Source organism: Cebidichthys violaceus, unplaced genomic scaffold (assembly GCF_023349555.1).
Source record: "Cebidichthys violaceus isolate CVI_PGR_0920_01 unplaced genomic scaffold, fCebVio1.0.p SCAF_165, whole genome shotgun sequence".
NCBI lineage: Eukaryota > Metazoa > Chordata > Actinopteri > Perciformes > Stichaeidae > Cebidichthys > Cebidichthys violaceus.
In genome coordinates, this window is record NW_027176335.1 from 174,574 (window position 1) to 194,483 (window position 19,910).

General features: G+C 43.0%; 1 protein-coding gene across 10 annotated transcripts in view; it reads left to right on the plus strand.

Moving 5' to 3' along the window:
- The window catches only part of LOC137873419 (rap1 GTPase-activating protein 1-like), a 43,454-nt gene that overhangs the window by 15,500 nt on the left and 8,044 nt on the right, over positions 1-19,910 (plus strand). For 8 of the 10 annotated variants that reach the window (XM_068711650.1, XM_068711655.1, XM_068711649.1 and 5 more), the window contains exons 3-13: positions 7,511-7,604; positions 12,050-12,085; positions 13,005-13,052; positions 13,539-13,577; positions 13,724-13,915; positions 15,129-15,232; positions 16,223-16,301; positions 16,424-16,477; positions 16,674-16,757; positions 19,275-19,375; positions 19,548-19,677. In XM_068711650.1, coding sequence (XP_068567751.1) covers positions 7,511-7,604; positions 12,050-12,085; positions 13,005-13,052; positions 13,539-13,577; positions 13,724-13,915; positions 15,129-15,232; positions 16,223-16,301; positions 16,424-16,477; positions 16,674-16,757; positions 19,275-19,375; positions 19,548-19,677 — 961 coding nt within the window. The remainder of the gene's footprint in view (positions 1-7,510; positions 7,605-12,049; positions 12,086-13,004; positions 13,053-13,538; positions 13,578-13,723; positions 13,916-15,128; positions 15,233-16,222; positions 16,302-16,423; positions 16,478-16,673; positions 16,758-19,274; positions 19,376-19,547; positions 19,678-19,910) is intronic. The other 2 variants (XM_068711653.1, XM_068711652.1) reach the window with 1 other exon arrangement.

Below are 19,910 nucleotides of genomic sequence, written 5' to 3' on the forward strand. Positions count from 1 at the left end.
CAATAATCCAAATCCTAACGTGTCATCCAGCATCCACCATCCAGCACGGGATGTCTTAAAAAAAAAGAAGAAGAAACATAGAGCTCCTATGACAGCCGGCTGTGGTAGGTTGAGATGAGTTGACAGGACATTTCCCTTTTACTTTATCTGATTCTTGAAGCTTTTCAACGGCAGGCTTGTTCTTGCCGGCTTGTTTTAAGGTTCACGGTTTTGCCTTCAGACAGTCCCTTGCAGCTGCAGCCTCTTCAGAAAAAGAAGCCGAGCGTCAGGGGTTGAAGAGACAGCTGAGGTCTTTATTCCCTGTGTTTGCCGATGGGTATATCCTCCAGCGTACGTTCGAGGATGGGTATATCCCTTGCGGAAGCCTGTTTATTGACACCTGTCATTCCGAGGATGGTATGACAAGCCGGTGAGGACTTTCGATTCCCTGCTCTCCACCTGTTTTTCTCTCTCCCGCGGGAGAGGAAATTCCTGCATGATCCTATTGTGGTTGTTCTTGTCTTGAATCGAAGGGAAGGATAGATCCACCTGCATGACGTTTAGTATCTTTGAATACACTAGTGTCGCTGATATCGAACTCCAAAGAGCACAAAATGATCCTGTCGTGAGCTCCAGGCATTGAGAAGGCACATCTGCATGACTGTGATTTCCCCAAGGGTGGGGGGTTTCCAAGGAAATCTGGACTGTGATATTGTGAGAGATAAGCAAGCTGGAAATCCAAAACCAAAAAAATTGGCAGAGTGAACATGCTTTATTCAAAAACACATGCTCTACATGGCTAATGCATACTGAATATGGCCAGCTGTTAGGGGAGGTGTGGGCTCAGGAGAAGCCATCAAGGAGTCTCCTCACGCATCAGACCCCACGGATACTTCATTATTCATCATTCAAATGCATATAGCATTTCATTGTACAGTCATTTTGTTTGGCTATTTTTCTATTCTTCCCATAAATACAGTGGTACATCATAAAAAAACAGGCCTACGACCTTCAAGTCAAAGCAGTCGGTGTATTATACTGTAATGTCTTGATAAGAACTGCCGAACAGGATTTTCCATATCTAAATGTTTGTATGAAAGGACTTTTAGAGGTACAGTTCCCTGGGGAACAAACAGCTTCTCAGACTTATCTGCTTTTCGAAATGTGTCCAATATTTGCTCTTGTCCGATTGTGGCAGCGGTGACTGTTTGTAGCTATCGGACAAAAAGGCCTAAAAGGTTTTTGCGTTTTCCAAAACAGATCGGGGAAAGTCCTGGAGTAGCTTTTTTATTACTTCCTTCTCTCTCTCTCTCTCTCTCTCTCTCTCTCTCTCTCTCTCTCTCTCTCTCTCACACACACACACACACACACACACACACACACACACACACACACAGCATAAGACACCTAAATAAATCGGACTCAGAAGATCATAGAAAATGTTACGTTATATACAGTATATTCATAGCTGAATTTCCACCAAAATAAAACTTTTTTTTTTGAGTGGGAATCAGATCTTTTCATCTGGAAAGATTGCCTTTGGGGCTCATAGTGAAGCCATAAACACACACACACACACACACACACACACACACACACACACAAGACAAGTAACTCATATAAGCACCACTCAAAGAAATGGTTTCACACCAGAGACAATCATCCTCCTATTTGTGTTGGAGTGCTTCAGGTCATTCTGAAGGGGGTTGGGGAGGATGACCCTGACAACAGAGCAATTCCAGGGTCTATTTGTGTGGTGATTCATTGCACATGGGCTCCTCTCGTCTCTGGCTGTTGGAGGACTGATGGTATGGACGAGGCAGCAGGTGTTGCTCCTTCATGGCAAATAAAAAAAAAAAAAAAAAAAAAAAAAAAAAAAAAAAAAATATATATATATATATATATATATATATATATATATATAACAAGGGGGTTGGTTACTTATATCTGAAGTCTTCAGTGTCATCGCCGTAATATAGGATGACACGGGGGAAACAAGATCACCGAGCGCCACAGCTGAATCTTGTTGATGTCTGACCTCTGAGATACATTTTCACACCCGTTATGAACAACTCGCTCGTTAAATGATTTTGTGTTTGGGGATTGTCAGCGGCGCTTCCGAATGAATTGAGGTCAAACCTCTGGTTCAGTAGGCGGATGCTGACGAGGAGGCGAGATATTAGCGTCGTATTGCTCAGAGAGCGTGAGAAGTATTCCCCGAATTGAAGTGATATTAAGCCAGCGTGGCTCTAGATATGGCAACGTCAGGTCAGGTGATCAGTTCACCGCTTTCCTTCCAGACCGCCGTATATCTAAGCTTCTCCATCGATTACCATTTAAGATGCGTTCAGACACAAGACGTATCCTACTCATCTTTTCCCATGTGCCACCAGGGTGTTGACATTTTTGTTGAACCGCCGCAGACTTTCATGTCGCTGTCGGAATGAATAATTAACCGCGGTCATCCCATAACTATTCATCTAACGACACCTTCAGAACAAAATGTAATTTAATCAATACTTTGTGCTAAACATACATTAAACCTACTAAACCTACTAAAGTCTATACAGCATGACTGTATAGACTCTTAAGTCTTATTTTACATTTATTATAGTATCATTATTTACTGTATTTACTGTTTACTTTGCGCCTCAGACGTCCCTTCTTACCCAACTGTTTAAACAGGAAGAATTAATGTCATTAGCAATATGCTTACCTTTCATATCTGCCTTACTGCCCCCCTGATGTTGTAGCCCAATTACCCAGTTCAAAACATGACATTTAACAATAACGCTTCGTGATTATCAAAGCAGTCACAATCATAGTCACAGTGGGGGTTTCAGGCGGGCCGCAGAGAAATCGTGGCGGGGATGTAAAGTTTCGTCGAAAGTTAGGACGCGGTTGGCGTTCCTACTTTGCCTTGCAAACAAACGATGGGCTTGATTATCGCGGTGAATTTGTTTAAGAGCGACTGGAGGCGTGTTTTAACGAACAGCAGGAGAACCCTCAGACCTCCTGCGTCCAACACGTTGCTGCAGGAGCAGTGAGAATCTCTGACTTCTGTCTTCAGTCACAGACAATTACGGTGACTCGAAATATTTACTTATTCGTATAATATGTAGGTAGTGCAAGTGATTTACCATGGAGTGACAAAGTCTGAGATTTGACACAAAAAAAGAAAATGAAAACCTGGCACTACATTTATTTTTTTCCCTTCATTTTGATGATGAATATAATAATTTATCTGTGCGGAAACTAAGTAGAAAGTGAGCAGTAAACTCTGCTGGAATGATGCATTTTGTGGCTCAGTGCTGTTTGCAGCCCCCCCCCCTCCCCCCCATGAGGTCAACCACCCCTAATTAAATCTCAACCTGTGGGAGAAACTCAATGGTTATGCATAAATAACCAGTCATTCATATTTCAGAACAGCAGCCATCTTGCCTGCTGCTGGTGTATAATGTGTCTGTGATTGGAGACTTACTGCCCTTTGGGGTCACTGGCTGGTCACACACACACACACACACACACACACACACACACACACAATCTCCCATACACACACACACAACATACAGATTACACTCTTAACTGCTCGCTGGGTTTATTTTGTTTCAGCTCGACTTGTATGAATTTGTATGTATTAATGGAACTTGATGGACAATGAACAGTTGCTGACTCTTGATTTGGCTCTTCCTAATCCTTTGAGGTTACAGTAAGACACATATTGCGTCTTGTGTTCTTATCTATAGCTGGTCTTGGTTGAGAAATAGCTGCTGAAAAGCTGAACGCGAGAGAGGCGGACTTAGGGTGTGTGGGAGATGGGGAATTTTTCAGGAGAGCAGCAATTCTCAGAGGATAAGGATTAAGGGCGGGACAAGGGGAGTGACCACAGGCCGTTTCACCAGGATAATGGGATGGGAATCCTTTGCAGAGGCGGGTGCCGATCGGAAACGGAATTTACTCCGGGATTGTTCAAAGGCCATTGGAGCTGGATGGATACTCCCAATTTAAAACCAAACCATCTTTGTTCACTGGAGATAAAAAATAAAGCTCCACATGGCTTTTCTTCTTGTTGTTGTTGTTCTTTTATGTATTATCTCGTCAGCGTGCAGGAGTGTTGAGTCCTCTCTCAGACCGCCAGTCCAAACCCATGTGGCCTTGATTTGACAGGGACCAGATCCAGGTCTAAACAACAGTCTGCCTGCTCTTATCCGATAATGTGTTTTTATCTATAAGCACTATTGACAAAAGCCGTCACAGACAACAATTTCATTTTTTTTAAACCCCACACCTCTTGGTCCTGAGCCCCCCGAAAAAAATGACCCTCATATATAACATCTGCAGTCTTTGCTCAAGGGGTTTAAAAGATTATTGTGCCACCAGAGCGGGACGTCGCTACAAATCACTGCTAATCTGCTCAATATTAAAGTTTTTCTCCAATGATATAATGCATTATTTTACCAGTAAGCTTTGGACAGTGAGAGGATTATTTGTTTTGTTTATCACAATACACAGCTCCTAATGGTGCACATGAGGACTGTGCTCTAATCCCTTGTTATCTCTTCATGTCTGACACGTACTGAACACACACACACACACACACACACACACACACACACACACACACACATACACATACTTTAGTCTTAGGTGCATGCTTTTTCATTGAGAAGCTCGACAGATGAGCCGACACCGCATAGAATATTGTTTAGCAGCGATTTAGCGGGAGAAGGCGGCATAGGTGACATTAGTCACAGGTCTACTGGGAACTGGGAATGGTAGCTTAGTGGGGGAAACGCACATGTTCACCGGGGATTCAATGACACTTATTAGAGTCATTAAAAACATTTGCACAAACTCTGCAGGAGGCTGCAACGCCTGTTCACCTCTGGGAGCTAAATGTTGGACATAATCGTTCATGTCATATTATAATGAGCATGAATTTGAATGTTTTTTTTTTTTCTCCTTCTTTCTCACGTGTGGCGGATGTGGTTGCCACAGCAACAGCCCTAGCTGGCTCATGAGGCAGTGTGGGGATTGAAGGTAACGCCTGTTACCCTAATCAGCCCTTCTTTCCTTTCTCTTTCTCAGCGGCAGACTTCAGTCGGCCCCTAAATGGATGATGAGGGGGGGAGGGTCTCCTCTCTTTGAAGGATATAAGGGGAGTGGTGTTGGTGGTTGGGGGGGGGTGGGGGGAGGATTTCGGGCAAGTAGCACCACATCATGCATGGTTGAGCTTGAGAACGGAGAGGGTGGAGATGAGAGCAAGTGACAACTAAAGAGTGCATATGTGTGTGTGAGAGACTGAGTGGGAGGAGAGAGAGAGAGAGAGAGAGAGAGAGAGAGAGAGAGAGAGAGAGAGAGAGAGAGAGAGTGTGAGGGAGGGAGAGTGAGGGAGGGAGGAGAATCAGCGGCGGAGAGGATGAGGATGCTCACTGAGAGTGTGCGACACTCTGAAGAGCTGAGGCCAGCAGGTGAACGACTGATGGAAAGCAGCAAGTGAACTGAAGCTAGAGAGAAAGAGAGAGAAGCGTAAACGGAGAGAGGAGGAGAGAGAGAGAGAGAGAGAGAGAGAGAGAGAGAGAGAGGAGCTAGCTGTGAAAGAGAGAGAGGGAGAGCTTTACTAGAGGAGAAGCGTAGACAGTGAGTCATCTGTCAGAGTGCTGGTCAGCGTCCGGACTTCCCTGGGAGCGTCCAGCTGCCTTGCTGTGTGTGTGTGTGAGTAAGTTTTGCCGCTCGGCTCCACGCGGCAGGACGTCAGGTTCGCCCCGATGACACGCTGCGTGACTCCTCCGCTGCTGCATCGCTAACCAGCTGGGGTGTGTGTTATGTAATTTGTTGTGGTGATTGGATGAAGCCGTGGCTTAGTGATGCAAACTGATCCGCGGGAGGGTTTTACGCGGTAATGCCAAGCAGAGCAGGCAGGTGTGTGTGTGTGTGTGTGTGTGTGTGTGTGTGTGTGTGTGTGAACAGCGGTGTGTGATGTGTCCTGGCACAACATGCTCGTGATGGAGGACGAGTTTGCGATGGACTGAGCAGGACGTCTCTTCCGCCTCTTTTTACTTTGATGTGTGTTTTTGATGCTGAGTGTATGCGAGGCTACAGTTGTCATGTACGCAGTACGACTTTAGACTATCGATGCATGCAAACAAGTATTACCTCTTTGCGATATAATACAATATCTGTCTTCAAACCAACTGAAATGAAAGCCTTTTCTTTTACATATGTGTGTGTGTGTGTGTGTGTGTGTGTGTCCTGAATCCATCTATTATGCATCAGTTCTAATTAAGGGTTCAGGGCAGCTGATGCCCCGTTGGGTACTGTTTTCCCGTGGGAGAGATGCTGCTGCTGCTGCTGGGGCTCATCACCTCCTTCATGTTTAGTGAGCCTGCTGAGAAAAAAAAGCTTCATAATATCTGTTCCCATTCACCTATATATATATATATATATATATGTGTTTGATTCTGAGTAGACTCCGCGGAGAGATTCTCATCTCCGTCACTGTTCCCACTTGAGCATCTGTCTTTGTCTTCTTCACAGCCTCAGCACCAGAGCGACACAGCGTCATACACTCACTCATATAATCAATGTGACGGACAGCGATGCGCATATTTCACTTTGCACTGTCACTGCTTCCCATGGATTTCAGATCCGCTCCCGTAGCGATAAATGGCTTTATGTGTTTGAAATAGATTGAATTTATCACACAAATTGAAAGGCTGTTCTGCAAAACGGCCGGTTGTCAATAGGGAACCATGGTAAGTGGGTGTATCGACCTGTGGTCCTGTGGGGATAAATCGCCCCGGTAGAGATATTGAGTTTGGCGCAAAGGATGTACGACAGTATTGTTGGGTTTTGCATTAGCCATGTGTTACTCCAGAGAGTTGGGATACATGTGAAGCTGTGGGTTGTGTGTGTCCCTTAATCCCTGAAGCTTTGTGAATAGCAGCGTGTTCTCTAAAAGAACTGAAGAACCTCCTCAGAGGAATATGATTTCATATTTTTTGGCGACAAAGTTTTCTTTTTTTTTTTTAAAAAGAGAAGAAATTGTATATTGACTTTTTGTGTTTCGAAACAAACTCGTAGGCTCCTTGACAGCTATGAGTGTTATTTATTTTAGATATTTTAAACTTAAAATGAATGCATTTAGGGGAGAGGAAAGCATCTGAACCACCAGGTTTAACCTTCTACCACATATCTATGCATATAAGGCAAAACAGATGATTCCCGGTGAGAAAAGCTACTTATAAGATTCCATTTTGTATCTCTTAAAAATGATACATTTTCTTTAAACCATGTCAGATTTGAACACTTACTTGCTTCACTTTCTAGAGACATTGATAACAAGAAAGAACGGATCAATAACATAATAGATAATTAAGATAATTTAATAAAAAAACCCTTCTGTCTCTGGGCTTAAGGCCATTGCAATGCCTCAGATACGAATGCATTCTGTTGTCCTTTCGCTTGATCTCAAACTGGGTCGGGACCATCCCTGACTGAATGTTCTCCTTCATGTGTCCGATCGTAGGAAACAAGATGGGAGTGACCCGCGAATGTCTGCAGCACTAGAGCCCCAGCTGTTCCAGCCTACGGTCCCGTACACCACCTCGCCGTTCCACAAGGTAGGAGGAGAACGACCCCTGACCTCATCTGACGGACCTCTGTGCGATCTTTGCTCGTCGTCTCTGCTCATTTTGTCTCCACACCTGCTTCTGTCTGTGTTCTGTCTGGATTTAATCTGTCGTGACTGGATCGGACCCAGACCTTCTGCTTGCAGTGTTACTTGGATTTTTTTTTGTTGTTGTTGTATTCTTGTCTTCCTTTGTTTAACTTATGTAATTAGAGAGCACGGAGCTTCGTCGTCTGGGACGATTATCTTCGCCCGATTCAATTAATACAGATCTATTTTTGTCAGGAAATGTTTTGTCAGCTTGATGACGACAATTTCTCAAACCCAAGCCTAACAAGTCTGATGCCATCAAAGCAAACAAAAGTACGACTTGTCTGAGCGACTGTCATTTTTTTAAATCAAAAGAATTCGTCGCCCCCACCGTCACGTAGGAAAGTCATTCATGTGTAATCAGTCTTTGTGCGGGGTTCAATTGTTGTCTAGTTGTGTCTAAGCAACGAGACAGTTTTGCTTCAGCGTCATTTAAAAATCATACTTTTTTTTCTGGCTTTTTTTTTTTTTAACGGCAAGCGAAATATGTGCCAATTTCTCCCCTTTTAAACCCATTTTTTTTTAGCCAGCAATAAATTTTCGGCCATTTGTGAGATTCACTGCAAGAGGGTCTCATTCAGCTGTTCTCCAGTTCACTGAAATATTTATTTTACCGTTTATAAATCTGCTTAGCTCGATCTATTATTCTTCCTTTCAGAGGAAATCATATCAGGAAAAGACTTAGATTGTAGAAGCAGAATGTAAAGGGCAGAATGTGAGGAGATCATTTCAACGAATCTATTTAGATCGTTACAGTGACGCATCGTATCCTTCACGCTGTCAGAATCTCCATGCCCACCTTTTGGCTCGTGTTATTTGCTGTAATGAGCGCCTGACGTGGAAAAACCAGCCATGCCCAGCCTGCTTTTTTTTTCCTGATATTTTGGGAACTTAAAAACTGAACAAAGCTGAGCTTGGCGGTGATTAAAAGTGGATACAATCTCACTCACGTCAGACTGGTTTAATAAGGTCTCTCACACTTTGGATGGGGCTTACGCTTCTTTCAATCTGACTTGATCTGGGTAGAGCAGCGGGAGTGGGAAGAGAAAGGGATTAAAGGAGAATTTGGAGGTTGGGGTGTTTAACAGTCACTCCTGATCCCTGCAGCCCACACCATCTGTAGGTGCTGCACACACACACACACTAGTTACAATTAGTCATACATGAGGAGAGGGTTTTTTTTTAAACTTCAGTCTGTCTACAGATTGCTTAACATTGAAGCCATATACAACCAATAAAGGTATTCCAACCTTGGCTCACAGCCTCCATTGCTCTTCACACCCTGGTGGAGAAACAGTGGAATTGGTTTGTAATTGGACAGAAGAGAACACTTATTTTCAAGCGCTCTAAAGGGTGTCGGCAGCCAGTTAGGGTTAATATTTGGTCTCCAAAAACCCTGTTTTATTTAACCAATCTTCGATTTGCAATTCGGCATTTGATGAAAATATTGAGGGGCGGCATGGTAATGTGATGTACTGTAGTATAATAAGGGCTTGGTGGGCAAGACACAAAAGGAGCGTATCGCTTTAATCAGAGCTCTGCGAAAACCAGGTCAATCTGCAATTAACCCAAGCAGGTCTTATGGTCAGCGCCTAATTCAAACTACTCCGGTGGACTCGGTGGGTGGAAAGCAGCTCGGTGCCATTTAGTAAGTAAAAGTTAAGCTCTGAGTACGTCTTTATTGTCATGTTAATAATGTTGCATAGTTCTGAGAGACATCAAACACACAACGGTCATCATCATCTTCGGAGTTTGCTTCACAGTTCCCGATCACCAATTTAATTAAAAATAAAGAAATAGTGAAAGTATTTCAGGATAAGACAATGCTCAGATGCTTCTGTGCTTAAAACAACACACACACACACACACACACACACACACACACACACACACACACACACCCTGTCCGGTGTTGCCTCACCCTTGATATTTTAGTGTTACCATAAAAACAGGTTTTTTTCCCAATAGTCCTCCATAAACTTGTGACGACAGTGAGATCCTAAACGTCCAGAACTAAGAACCTCCTTATGATGCACTTCAGCCTTTTGCAGCTGGTCAAAGACAGAATTGTCTCTGTGAGGACGCACGGAGTTGCACCTGAGAAGCCTGGAGGAGAGAGAGAGAGAGAGATAGATGGTCTTGCCTCTTGCCACAGTGATGAGACTATCAGCTCTCACGATGAAAGGTCTAAGCGCTAACACCTGCACCGAATGCTAGCCTGGCTCCCCCTCTCTGGATCCCCACACCTCCTCCACTCTGGTCACCTCCGTTTTCTTCTGCTAAAACGAGCTTTGCTCCACCCATCTCTTTACATGTTCCACATCATTTTGTTCCCCAGCTTGTGATCTCCTAACTTCCTCAACATTTGCACCCATTCTATATTTTTTTGGGAGCCTATAGTGTAGCCGGACTGCCCGTGTAGTTCTCTTGTGAACAGGAGATTGTTTTAAGGTCTGTGAGAGTAAGTTGGACTCCACCTGTGGCCACCTGTCATCCTAAGTCAAGATACGGTTGGTGATAAAGAGGTGGATGATATGTGGTTTAGTTTTCTTCCCGCACTGCTACGCAGTGAGAGGGTAAGATCAGCAGAGGACAAGACCACGACCGTCAGTCAGAGGATTACTGCTCTAAACTTCAAGCACCAGCAGCAGGGGCCTTCACATATGCAACCTGAGACATACACATGTTGATGGTGTTGTATGTTTAGAGCACGCACCGGGAGAGCCTGTGGATCTCGTCTTCGACTTTCAGTCTGAGCCAACTCTTCAGTCGTGTGGTCGCACTCAGCAGGGATGCAGCTTTACCTTAGGTGTCGCAGCGGGACGTCGTCAAGTTGTCCACAGTTCGGCGAAGGCACAGCAGTCAGAGAGCGAGTTTAATCCGAACCTGAAGTCGGTCGAGAATCCTCCTTTTGAAGCTGCAAAGGACGCCGGTGTGTGTGTGTGTGTCGTTTTTTTTAGAAGAGTTACAAATGGCTAAAAGTCGCGCTCCAACGGTGACGAAGGCACACTGGAGGAAACCCAGCCTTGTAAGTAGCTTTGCTTTAGAAACATGCTGGATGGAAAACTTCACCAGGTGGCAAAACTAAAGCGGGCATTTGTCAGCAATTTCCGCAGAGACTTGGACAACTGCCTCTCCAAATTGAGATTAAAGTTACGACTGCAAAGGACAACTGTTTGCAGGGTGAACGTTTCTAGTTCTATTAACAGGTGGTTTTATTTTAGTAACGGATGGCCGTTACCTGTGCTTTTTGGGGTTTTATGGCCAATGCAGATGTTGTTTGAGTCCAAACGCGATACGTGGCTCAGCTCCTCTCGTTCTAATCTCTAGTTAATGTCGTCGAAGCTGGTGTTATTTACTTTCAGGGTTCGTGGCAGCCTATTGTTTGCACATGGCGGAGGACTTTACTCATACTCGCGCTGAAAGCCCAGACGAGATTGCTCTGTACACAATCTGTTTGACTGTGTCAGGCTTTACTGAGCGCCTCGGACCCACGTTTCCCTGGACTGCCAGCAAGGGAGAGTCGTCGCTCGCTCAACTGATGCAAGTTTTGTATGTGAAATTTGAAATGCCTCAGCAGCCGGATCTAAATAATTAGGCATGTGTTCAATGTGGGAAATGGCAGTGTGATAGTGTGACAAACCACAAGAGAGAGGCAAGAGATCACATGCTGCAACCAGGTACAATTATAATAGTAATAATTATTATTATTATTAGTTAAGTAAACATAAGTCTGAATGTTGGCGTCGTGGGAACAACGTATACGGAACATTTGTGTTTTACCAACGTCTAATATACAGCAGTGACTTGAGAATGTTTAAGCAATTTACCATAATGTTCTGTTTGGGATGCTGGAAGTTTTATCGCCGTAGTATGTCATCAAAATGTCCAACTTTCATGTTAATTGCAGATAAACGTGAACTTTTTTTTACAGAAAATGTCCCGTTACGTTTGGTTAAATACGAAGGATTGCCATGTTCTTTATATCTGTGATAACTATACTTGTTTATGCAGCATTATCACTCCAAAATCTCACATAAGTCTATTTAGATTTCTGTTTTTGGAGTTATGCAACTTGTTCATGAAGTCTAACAGGCAGTGAGACCTTTCCGGTGTCTAATTGACCCTAAGCGGTTAACCGTCACTATGTAGAGTAACATACGGCACTTTTCTTTGTGTTCACACACAAGAAATAATTGTTCATGCATAACCTCTGTCAAACATCATACATGAAATGCTTCCATATTTATTGCATTTTTAACAAACTCAAACAATCAGAGTCAATCAATTAAGCTCAGCTGCCAACAACTGATCTCAAAACGTTTCATCTCACTCTCCTCTCTCCAGACGCCAGGTTTATTTGAAATGATCGAAAAGATGCAGGTAAGACGGCGCGTTTATCTTCGTGCTTTGTCTCGGCTTTCTGAGCTGCACTCGCCACGCAACTAACCAGTGAGTTCTTTCCAATTCTGCCGCACTTTGGCCCTCTGCTCGGCCTCAATGCTCCCGTGCGTTCTGTACGTTGAGAGGGATCCTGAGTCATGTGGTCTCAGAGGAGATTTGTCACGGCGTTACATGTGTTTCTCAGCCGTTAACATTCTGATTGTAACACTGGCTGACAGCGCTGTAAGCTTATTATCTCACCTCATAAAAAAAAAACTCCTGGTTTCTGATGTTCATTCGAATCATTCAACATACAAAGTTGGTGATTGTTCGTCAAAATTGCTGATTTAAAATACAGTCATGACAGCTTTCAGTGGCCACAGCATCTTGTACGTCTGGCATTGACTGGTAGTATAACTGAATATTTAAAAAAAAAAAGTTGCCACTTAGCTCGGCATATTTTGAATCCCAGGAGTCTTATTACCACACTGCCTCTGTGCGCTAACAGACGTTTCAGTCGCTCCCAAACGCCTGCTCTTTAGCTGCTCTTTAGCGTCCCTAAATTGTCTTTTGTGACGTCTCTCTGTGTCTTTCCATCTGTCCCCTCTCTGACTTTGCTTGGTCGCCTGCTGCAAACGTATATCTCTCGGGGGGGAAAACTGTGTCATTATGTAATGAGGATGATAATTCTCTGTTGGTTTGTTTTGTTGTGGTCTTTCAGGACATGATTATTATGCAAATTGTTTTGTGTGTCTAATCAAAAACAAGTGTACGAATTAACATAATTGTGTTGACTTTGTTTGAAATGCGAAAGCGGCCGCTGTGTTGATGACTGAGCGTGACCCCCTTTCTCTCTCTCTCTCTCTCTCTCTCTCTCTCTCTCTGTCTGGTTTTCTTATCTCACCCTCTCCTCTTGTAGGGCAACAGGATGGATGAGCAGAGGTGCACCTTTCCTCCCCCACTCAAGGTTCGACTCCCCCGTGCAGAGACACGGCGTTATTCACGTGACGTGCCCATTGTCTCGCGACCGCCATATCTCGCTCTGCCAGACAGGCTTGATTACTTCAGCACACAGCGTCGCGCAATATTATTCATAATGCAGGGGACATGCTCTGAAGCCTTTTAAACCGGCAGACTTAGTTAGGATTCAGAATCATATAGCCTCTGATGCTATGCTCCGCAGACCGAAATGGTGAATTCCTAGCAAGAAAACAATTTAACAGGACATGACAATAATGTAATACAGTATTTTTGAAGCATCAATGTGCCAAATAATAGCAATACTTTGATCAAGCGTTGATTGTTGCCAAACTGATTTTCATTGCATAACAGTTATGCAATTACTCTGAATCTGTGTCCTTTGGGATTATAGAGTTGGACAGTGTGGGTATTTTTACTCTTTGACGAGGAAACAAAGCTTTTTTTTTTTTCTCTGTTGGTTCTTTTTTTCCAGACTGAGGAGGATTATATTCCATACCCAAGTGTCCACGAGGTAGGATGATGAAGTGCTGCCGTTGCACTTCTCACCATCAGTGCTTTTGCACATCACTTGCGTCTCATTCGTTGTCCTGAAATCACTTTCAGGTTTACGGCGTTTCTGTTTCTTCACCCTTGTTTATTCTGCACTTTTGGGGACAGGTGTTGGGCAGAAAAAGTCCCTTTCCTCTCATCCTCCTGCCGCAGTTTGGGGGTTACTGGATCGAAGGGACGAACCATGAGATGAGTTACGCGGCGGAGACGGAACGGCCGCAGCCGCTGTCCCCGAACACCCGCACCAAGCTGGAATGTAATACGACGGCGACACTCTTCCGGAAACACTTTCTGGGCAAGGTTAGCAAGCTCAAAGACTACCTTTTATGAAAACACTAATGTTGAGATTAAAACAAAGAATATACAACACAGGAAAGACATGTATAAAGAGAATAGGGAACAACATTCAGTGAGGTCATTTTTTATGTTAAGTTCATGCACATATGGTTGTTTATCACAGCGAAACATTTCCGTCATCGTCTTTCATGTAGTTGTAAATTTTCTCTTAAATTAAATGTAATTTTCTCCATAGTTTGAATTTTCCCTATTATTTCTTTTCCAGTTGTGGAAGCATGGGCATGCTTTCTGAAACTAGAATTCATACATAGGTTTCAAAACAGGAATACAAATTATATAAAAAAAAATATATACATAAAAATGCATATAAGCATGCATTAAATGTATGTTGGTATTCTACAAGAAATACAAATTCTACATCATAATTCAGGAAGTTTTTGACGTTGGGCAAAACCATTAAAATATGACAAATCGATGCATCGTTCTCATCACATCTACCCCAACATTTTGATGTTAGTGCTAAATTATGTTATTATGATTGGTGTGATAGAACCTGTAGTTTCCGTGCATATTCCCAGGTCTCCTCCTTAGCTGAGCTTGTACTTCTCCATCTCTGCTTTTCATTCGATTTTTCCAGATGTTGTAGTTTTGCCGTGTTCACTTTCCATCTCCGCAATCATGCAATAAAAACATAATGATAGGATCATCCGACGGTCTCGTTTATTGAGCCATAAAGTAAAAATCTTCAGCTTTTTAAAACGTGTGTTCAAAGAGTGATATTGCTGGAGTCAGACTCATGATCGACCCTCATTATAACAGCTTCCTTCCTCCTCAAATGAGCCTCATTAGTCGAATAGAAAATTTCACAATCAATTTCACTTCTCGCTCGTTAAAGTAATGAAATGAATAAGTAACAAGCATATCCCGATAGAATATACCAGCCTCACTGTTTGGCACCTCATGCACTGTTGCTAATGAAGACGCATTAGGCTTCGCCAGCTGTTCTTACACCGGCATAATAAGAACAAATTTGATCTGCCTGTAGCCGAAGTGAAACAGAACTAGAAAAAGTACTCAGATTCGAAGGATTGGATAATGACTGGAGCGCATGCACAAGTGTCATGCGTGTGTGTGTGTGTGTGTGTGTGTGTGTGTGTGTGTGTGTGTCCTGTTCCTGACAGAGATTAATGGCCGTATCCTTGTGCTGTGCCCTCAGGAACACTTTAATTACTATTCAGTGGACAGTGCCCTTGGACATCTGGTGTTCTCTCTAAAGTACGATGTGATTGGTGACCAGGAACATCTCCGTCTAATGCTCAGGTAACGCTCATTATGAGTGCACCAGCGCTTAGTTATTTTTAATTTTTATTTTATTTCATTTGTTTCACACTTATGAAAACGGTAAATTCAAATCACATGAAAGAAATAGATGGTAGAGACCTTTAATGGCTTCTATAAAAACATCCCAAAAAACACAAAAATCATCATAATCATTGTACGTTTTAAATGTTCAAACATTTCACATATAGTAGAGAATAGTTCAAACCAACAGCATGAACAACAGATTCTAAGATTTCTTTTTTTTCCAAATCAAAGTCTCTTTTTGCACAATGAGGAATCACAAGATAAGTCTCGATAGAAAACTGAAAACAGGATGTTTGATACAAAGGAAGAGGACGATGCTCAGCTGGTCTAGTTGGGTAATTATTATGGGATTAAGAATTGTCGACAAAATGATATCTAAAACTATGAGGTAAATCTGTATTCTTATATCTCACTTTAAAGACAAATGTACAGGTTTGAAGAATGTTATATAGTCGACAACTTCAACGCAAAAAAAAAAAGAGCGGTGCACTTGATATACCAGCTTTGGAAAAAGTTGCTGCTCTTATCTAATTCACATATTTAAATCAGAATCTGCAGTAACGAATGTGGAGGTTTAGACGAAAAAGTCTTTCATGATCGACAGGAAATGTATTTATAATGATGCACTTTCTTTGTTCCTGAACGCCCAGTATGACTGGATAAACACATCCGCCCAGCACTGGTGTTATCATAAGAGTCATAAAGCTAGAGAGAGTGTCAACAGCACTGTCATTTCCACAGCGGAGTAACAGATGGACTATTTAGGCCAGCAAGTGGGTGAGTGGGGAGGGAGGGAGAAAAGGCGAAGAGAGGCGAGGGTGGGGAAGTTTGATGATGGTCCCACACCGGATCATCTCTCTCCTCTCCCGTCTGATAGCTTCTGGGAAAGGTTGCATCACGTTATATGGCTTCGAGACCACACTGATTGTTTTATGACTTCACCAGAACCAAGCTGAAAACCTACCATGATGTCATCCCCATTTCCTGTCTGACAGAGTTTCCCAATGTGGTCCAAATGGCCAAGGTAAAAAAAGAGATGTGTTTTTTTTTTTTGTTGTTATGCAGAGATTAGTTCCACTGTGATTGGATCAAACCACATTCTAACATTTTGTTTTTCTTCTCTCTTTTTTTTTTTAATAATCCCAGCTTGTCTGTGAAGAGGTCAATGTGGACCGCTTTTTCCCTGTCCTCTATCCCAAAGTAAGATCTGGTTTGGTTTGTATAGTTGCAGCTGCTGGATATGTCCGTTTCAGCCCCACACATCTGTATAAAGCAGTATAAAGGAGGCATGATTATAACAAGCGCAATCTGTGTTCATGTCGGCACCTGATCGAAAAAACTGTGAACCCAAGCTTTAATGTTTCTTGTTTATTTCTGTATTCTTTGTTTTTTACAGGCTTCAAGACTTATTGTAACCTTTGATGAACACGTGATAAACAACAATTTCAAGTTTGGGGTCATTTATCAAAAGTTTGGACAGGTGAGCTGTAAAGTTTAGATCTGATATGGCTCATTCGATGTGCATGCGTCCCTTATACATTCATTGTGTTCAGCCTGAAGAATGAAAATATAGCGTGAACTGCAATTTCTGATTTCTTCAAAGAAGCTCAGTCCTAATTGTGGCTTTGAGTCCAGCACAGTAACTGTAGCTGTCTTCGACATTCACTCTCATTTTCTGAGGCAATCACGGCCCTCTTGTTTACTTTGTGTGTGTGTGTGTGTGTGTGTGTGTGTGTGTGTGTGTGTGTGTGTGTGTGTGTGTGTGTGTGTGGGGGGGGGGTAGAGGAGCTACTGAATGCTTTGCCGAGGGCACTTGTACCTCTGAATGGAGACCTCGGTGTGTTGAGATCTGCCCTGGTGATTCCTTAAAGCCTGCAGTAGTTTACAGATACGTTGTTAAATGCGTTGTAAATGAGCCGAGGGCCGTCCCACAAAGGCGGCGAGGGCCCTCTTCTCATCTTCTCATCCTCTGCCGGACATTTTTTTCTATTCAGAAGGGTTGCCGAGTGGAGAAAGGCATGATGGTTAAGTGGGCATATTGCATACGGTTAACGAAGCGTAATGAGCAACAGGAGCTTCTTCTCAGGCGTCGTTTCTTTGTTTGCGTCGAGGCAGGCTTGTTCACATCGCGCTCCACTTGCTGTCAATAGATGATCAAATGTCTTTCATAGATGATCATTATTGCACGAGCCCCCCCCCCCCCCCCCCCCATAGACCTTCGGTGATACATCCAGTTTTAATTGTTCTGAAATGCAAATGCAGCGTTTGAACAACGGATGCCAAACACACGCCGCATACACTTCACTTCCCTGCATCCAGTTATTAACCCCAATGATCTGTTGCAGTAAGAACACACCTCACATGAAATGCTTATCGTAACATTTCTGTTAATAATTGGAGCCCAAGTGTGATTATACAATAGGTTGCGAGTGTATACCTAATAGCGTTGCAGTATTTTCCTGTTACCCTGAGTAGCATATCGTTTTTTAGAGGCAAAATACAGTTATTTATTTATTCATTGTGTTTTCTATTATTTTACATTACAGTGGCCTGTTTAAAGTGATCATATACCTATAGGAGTGATGATACAGCACATGCTTTGAATTCCTCAGATATTCAGTGTTCTAAGCAGAAATGATGGCATGCAGCATATGATAGAACATCTATTACAACCATAAAAGACTTGAGACTTGACTTGGACTTTATATCTCAAAGACTTGAGACTTGACTTGGACTCTATAGCTCAAAGACTTGAGACTTGACTTGGACTCTATATCTCAAAGACTTGAGACTTGACTTGGACTCTATAGCTCAAAGACTTGAGACTTGACTTGGACTCTATAGCTCAAAGATTTGAGACTTGACTTGGACTCTATAGCTCAACGACTTGAGACTTGACTTGGACTCTATATCTCAAAGACTTGAGACTTGACTTGGACTCTATAGCTCAACGACTAGAGACTTGACTTGGACTCTAGCTCAACGACTTGAGACTTGACTTGGACTCTATATCGCAAAGACTTGAGACTTGACTTGGACTCTATAGCTCAACGACTAGAGACTTGACTTGGACTCTAGCTCAACGACTTGAGACTTGACTTGGACTCTATATCTCAAAGACTTGAGACTTGACTTGGACTCTATATCTCAAAGACTTGAGACTTGACTTGGACTCTATAGCTCAACGACTAGAGACTTGACTTGGACTCTAGCTCAACGACTTGAGACTTGACTTGGACTCTATATCGCAAAGACTTGAGAATTGACTTGGACTCTAGCTCAAAGACTTGAGACTTGACTTGGACTCTAGCTCAAAGACTTGAGACTTGACTTGGACTCTTTGACTCAACAACTTCAGACTTGACTTGGACTTTATAGCTCAACGACTTGGACTCCATAGCTCAACGACTTGAGACTTGACTTGGACTCTATAGCTCAACGACTTGAGACTTGACTTGGACTCTATAGCTCAACGACTTGAGACTTGACTTGGACTCTATATCTCAAAGACTTGAGACTTGACTTGGACTCTATAGCTCAACGACTAGAGACTTGACTTGGACTCTAGCTCAACGACTTGAGACTTGACTTGGACTCTATATCGCAAAGACTTGAGAATTGACTTGGACTCTAGCTCAAAGACTTGAGACTTGACTTGGACTCTAGCTCAAAGACTTGAGACTTGACTTGGACTCTTTGACTCAACAACTTCAGACTTGACTTGGACTCTATAGCTCAACGACTTGGACTCCATAGCTCAACGACTTGAGACTTGACTTGGACTCTATAGCTCAACGACTTGAAACTTGACTTGGACTCTATAGCTCAACGACTTGGACTCTATAGCTCAACGACTTGAGACTTGACTTGGACTCTTTGACTCAACAACTTGAGACTTGACTTGGACTTACACAGAAACCATCCCCAGTGCTGCTGCTGAAATCATTTTGTCCTCCAAGCCTTGATGTTCATGAGTTGTTTTTTTTACTGGTTACAGACCTCAGAGGAAGAGCTGTTTGGCAACAGTGAAGAGAGTCCTGCCTTTGTAGAATTCCTGGAGTTTCTGGGAGAGAAAATTGAGTTGCACAACTTTAAAGGGTAAGGATCTAAGTCTGGTTCAAAGGCACTATATACACTCGACCATACATTTCATAGAATGATGCCAATCGCAATTTACATCATATAAGGCTAGCTACAGGGAATATGACGGTCCTAGTACCGCAGTGATGGAGGAGAATATCTTGTTAGACATGGTTCTGTTTGCTTGCAGTTTCCGCGGAGGGTTAGACGTGACTCACGGGCAGACTGGCACTGAATCCGTCTACTGCAACTACCGTAACAAAGAGGTCATGTTCCATGTGTCCACAAAGCTGCCTTACACAGATGGGGACACCCAGCAGGTACTGTAATACAATACCACACTAACACAGCTTTCATGATTCACTACAAGCAGTCAGACAGGTTCCCTCTGGTGATTAGTACCAGATTTTGCATGTACAGTACCTCCCTGTAGTGCCAAACACCTGCAGCATATTTACAAAAAAACAAACCAAATGAATAGCATACTGGCGGTAAACATGAATCACTTTAAATGTACGCTGTCGCGTCTGCAATTGAGAGCATCACTCCTCCC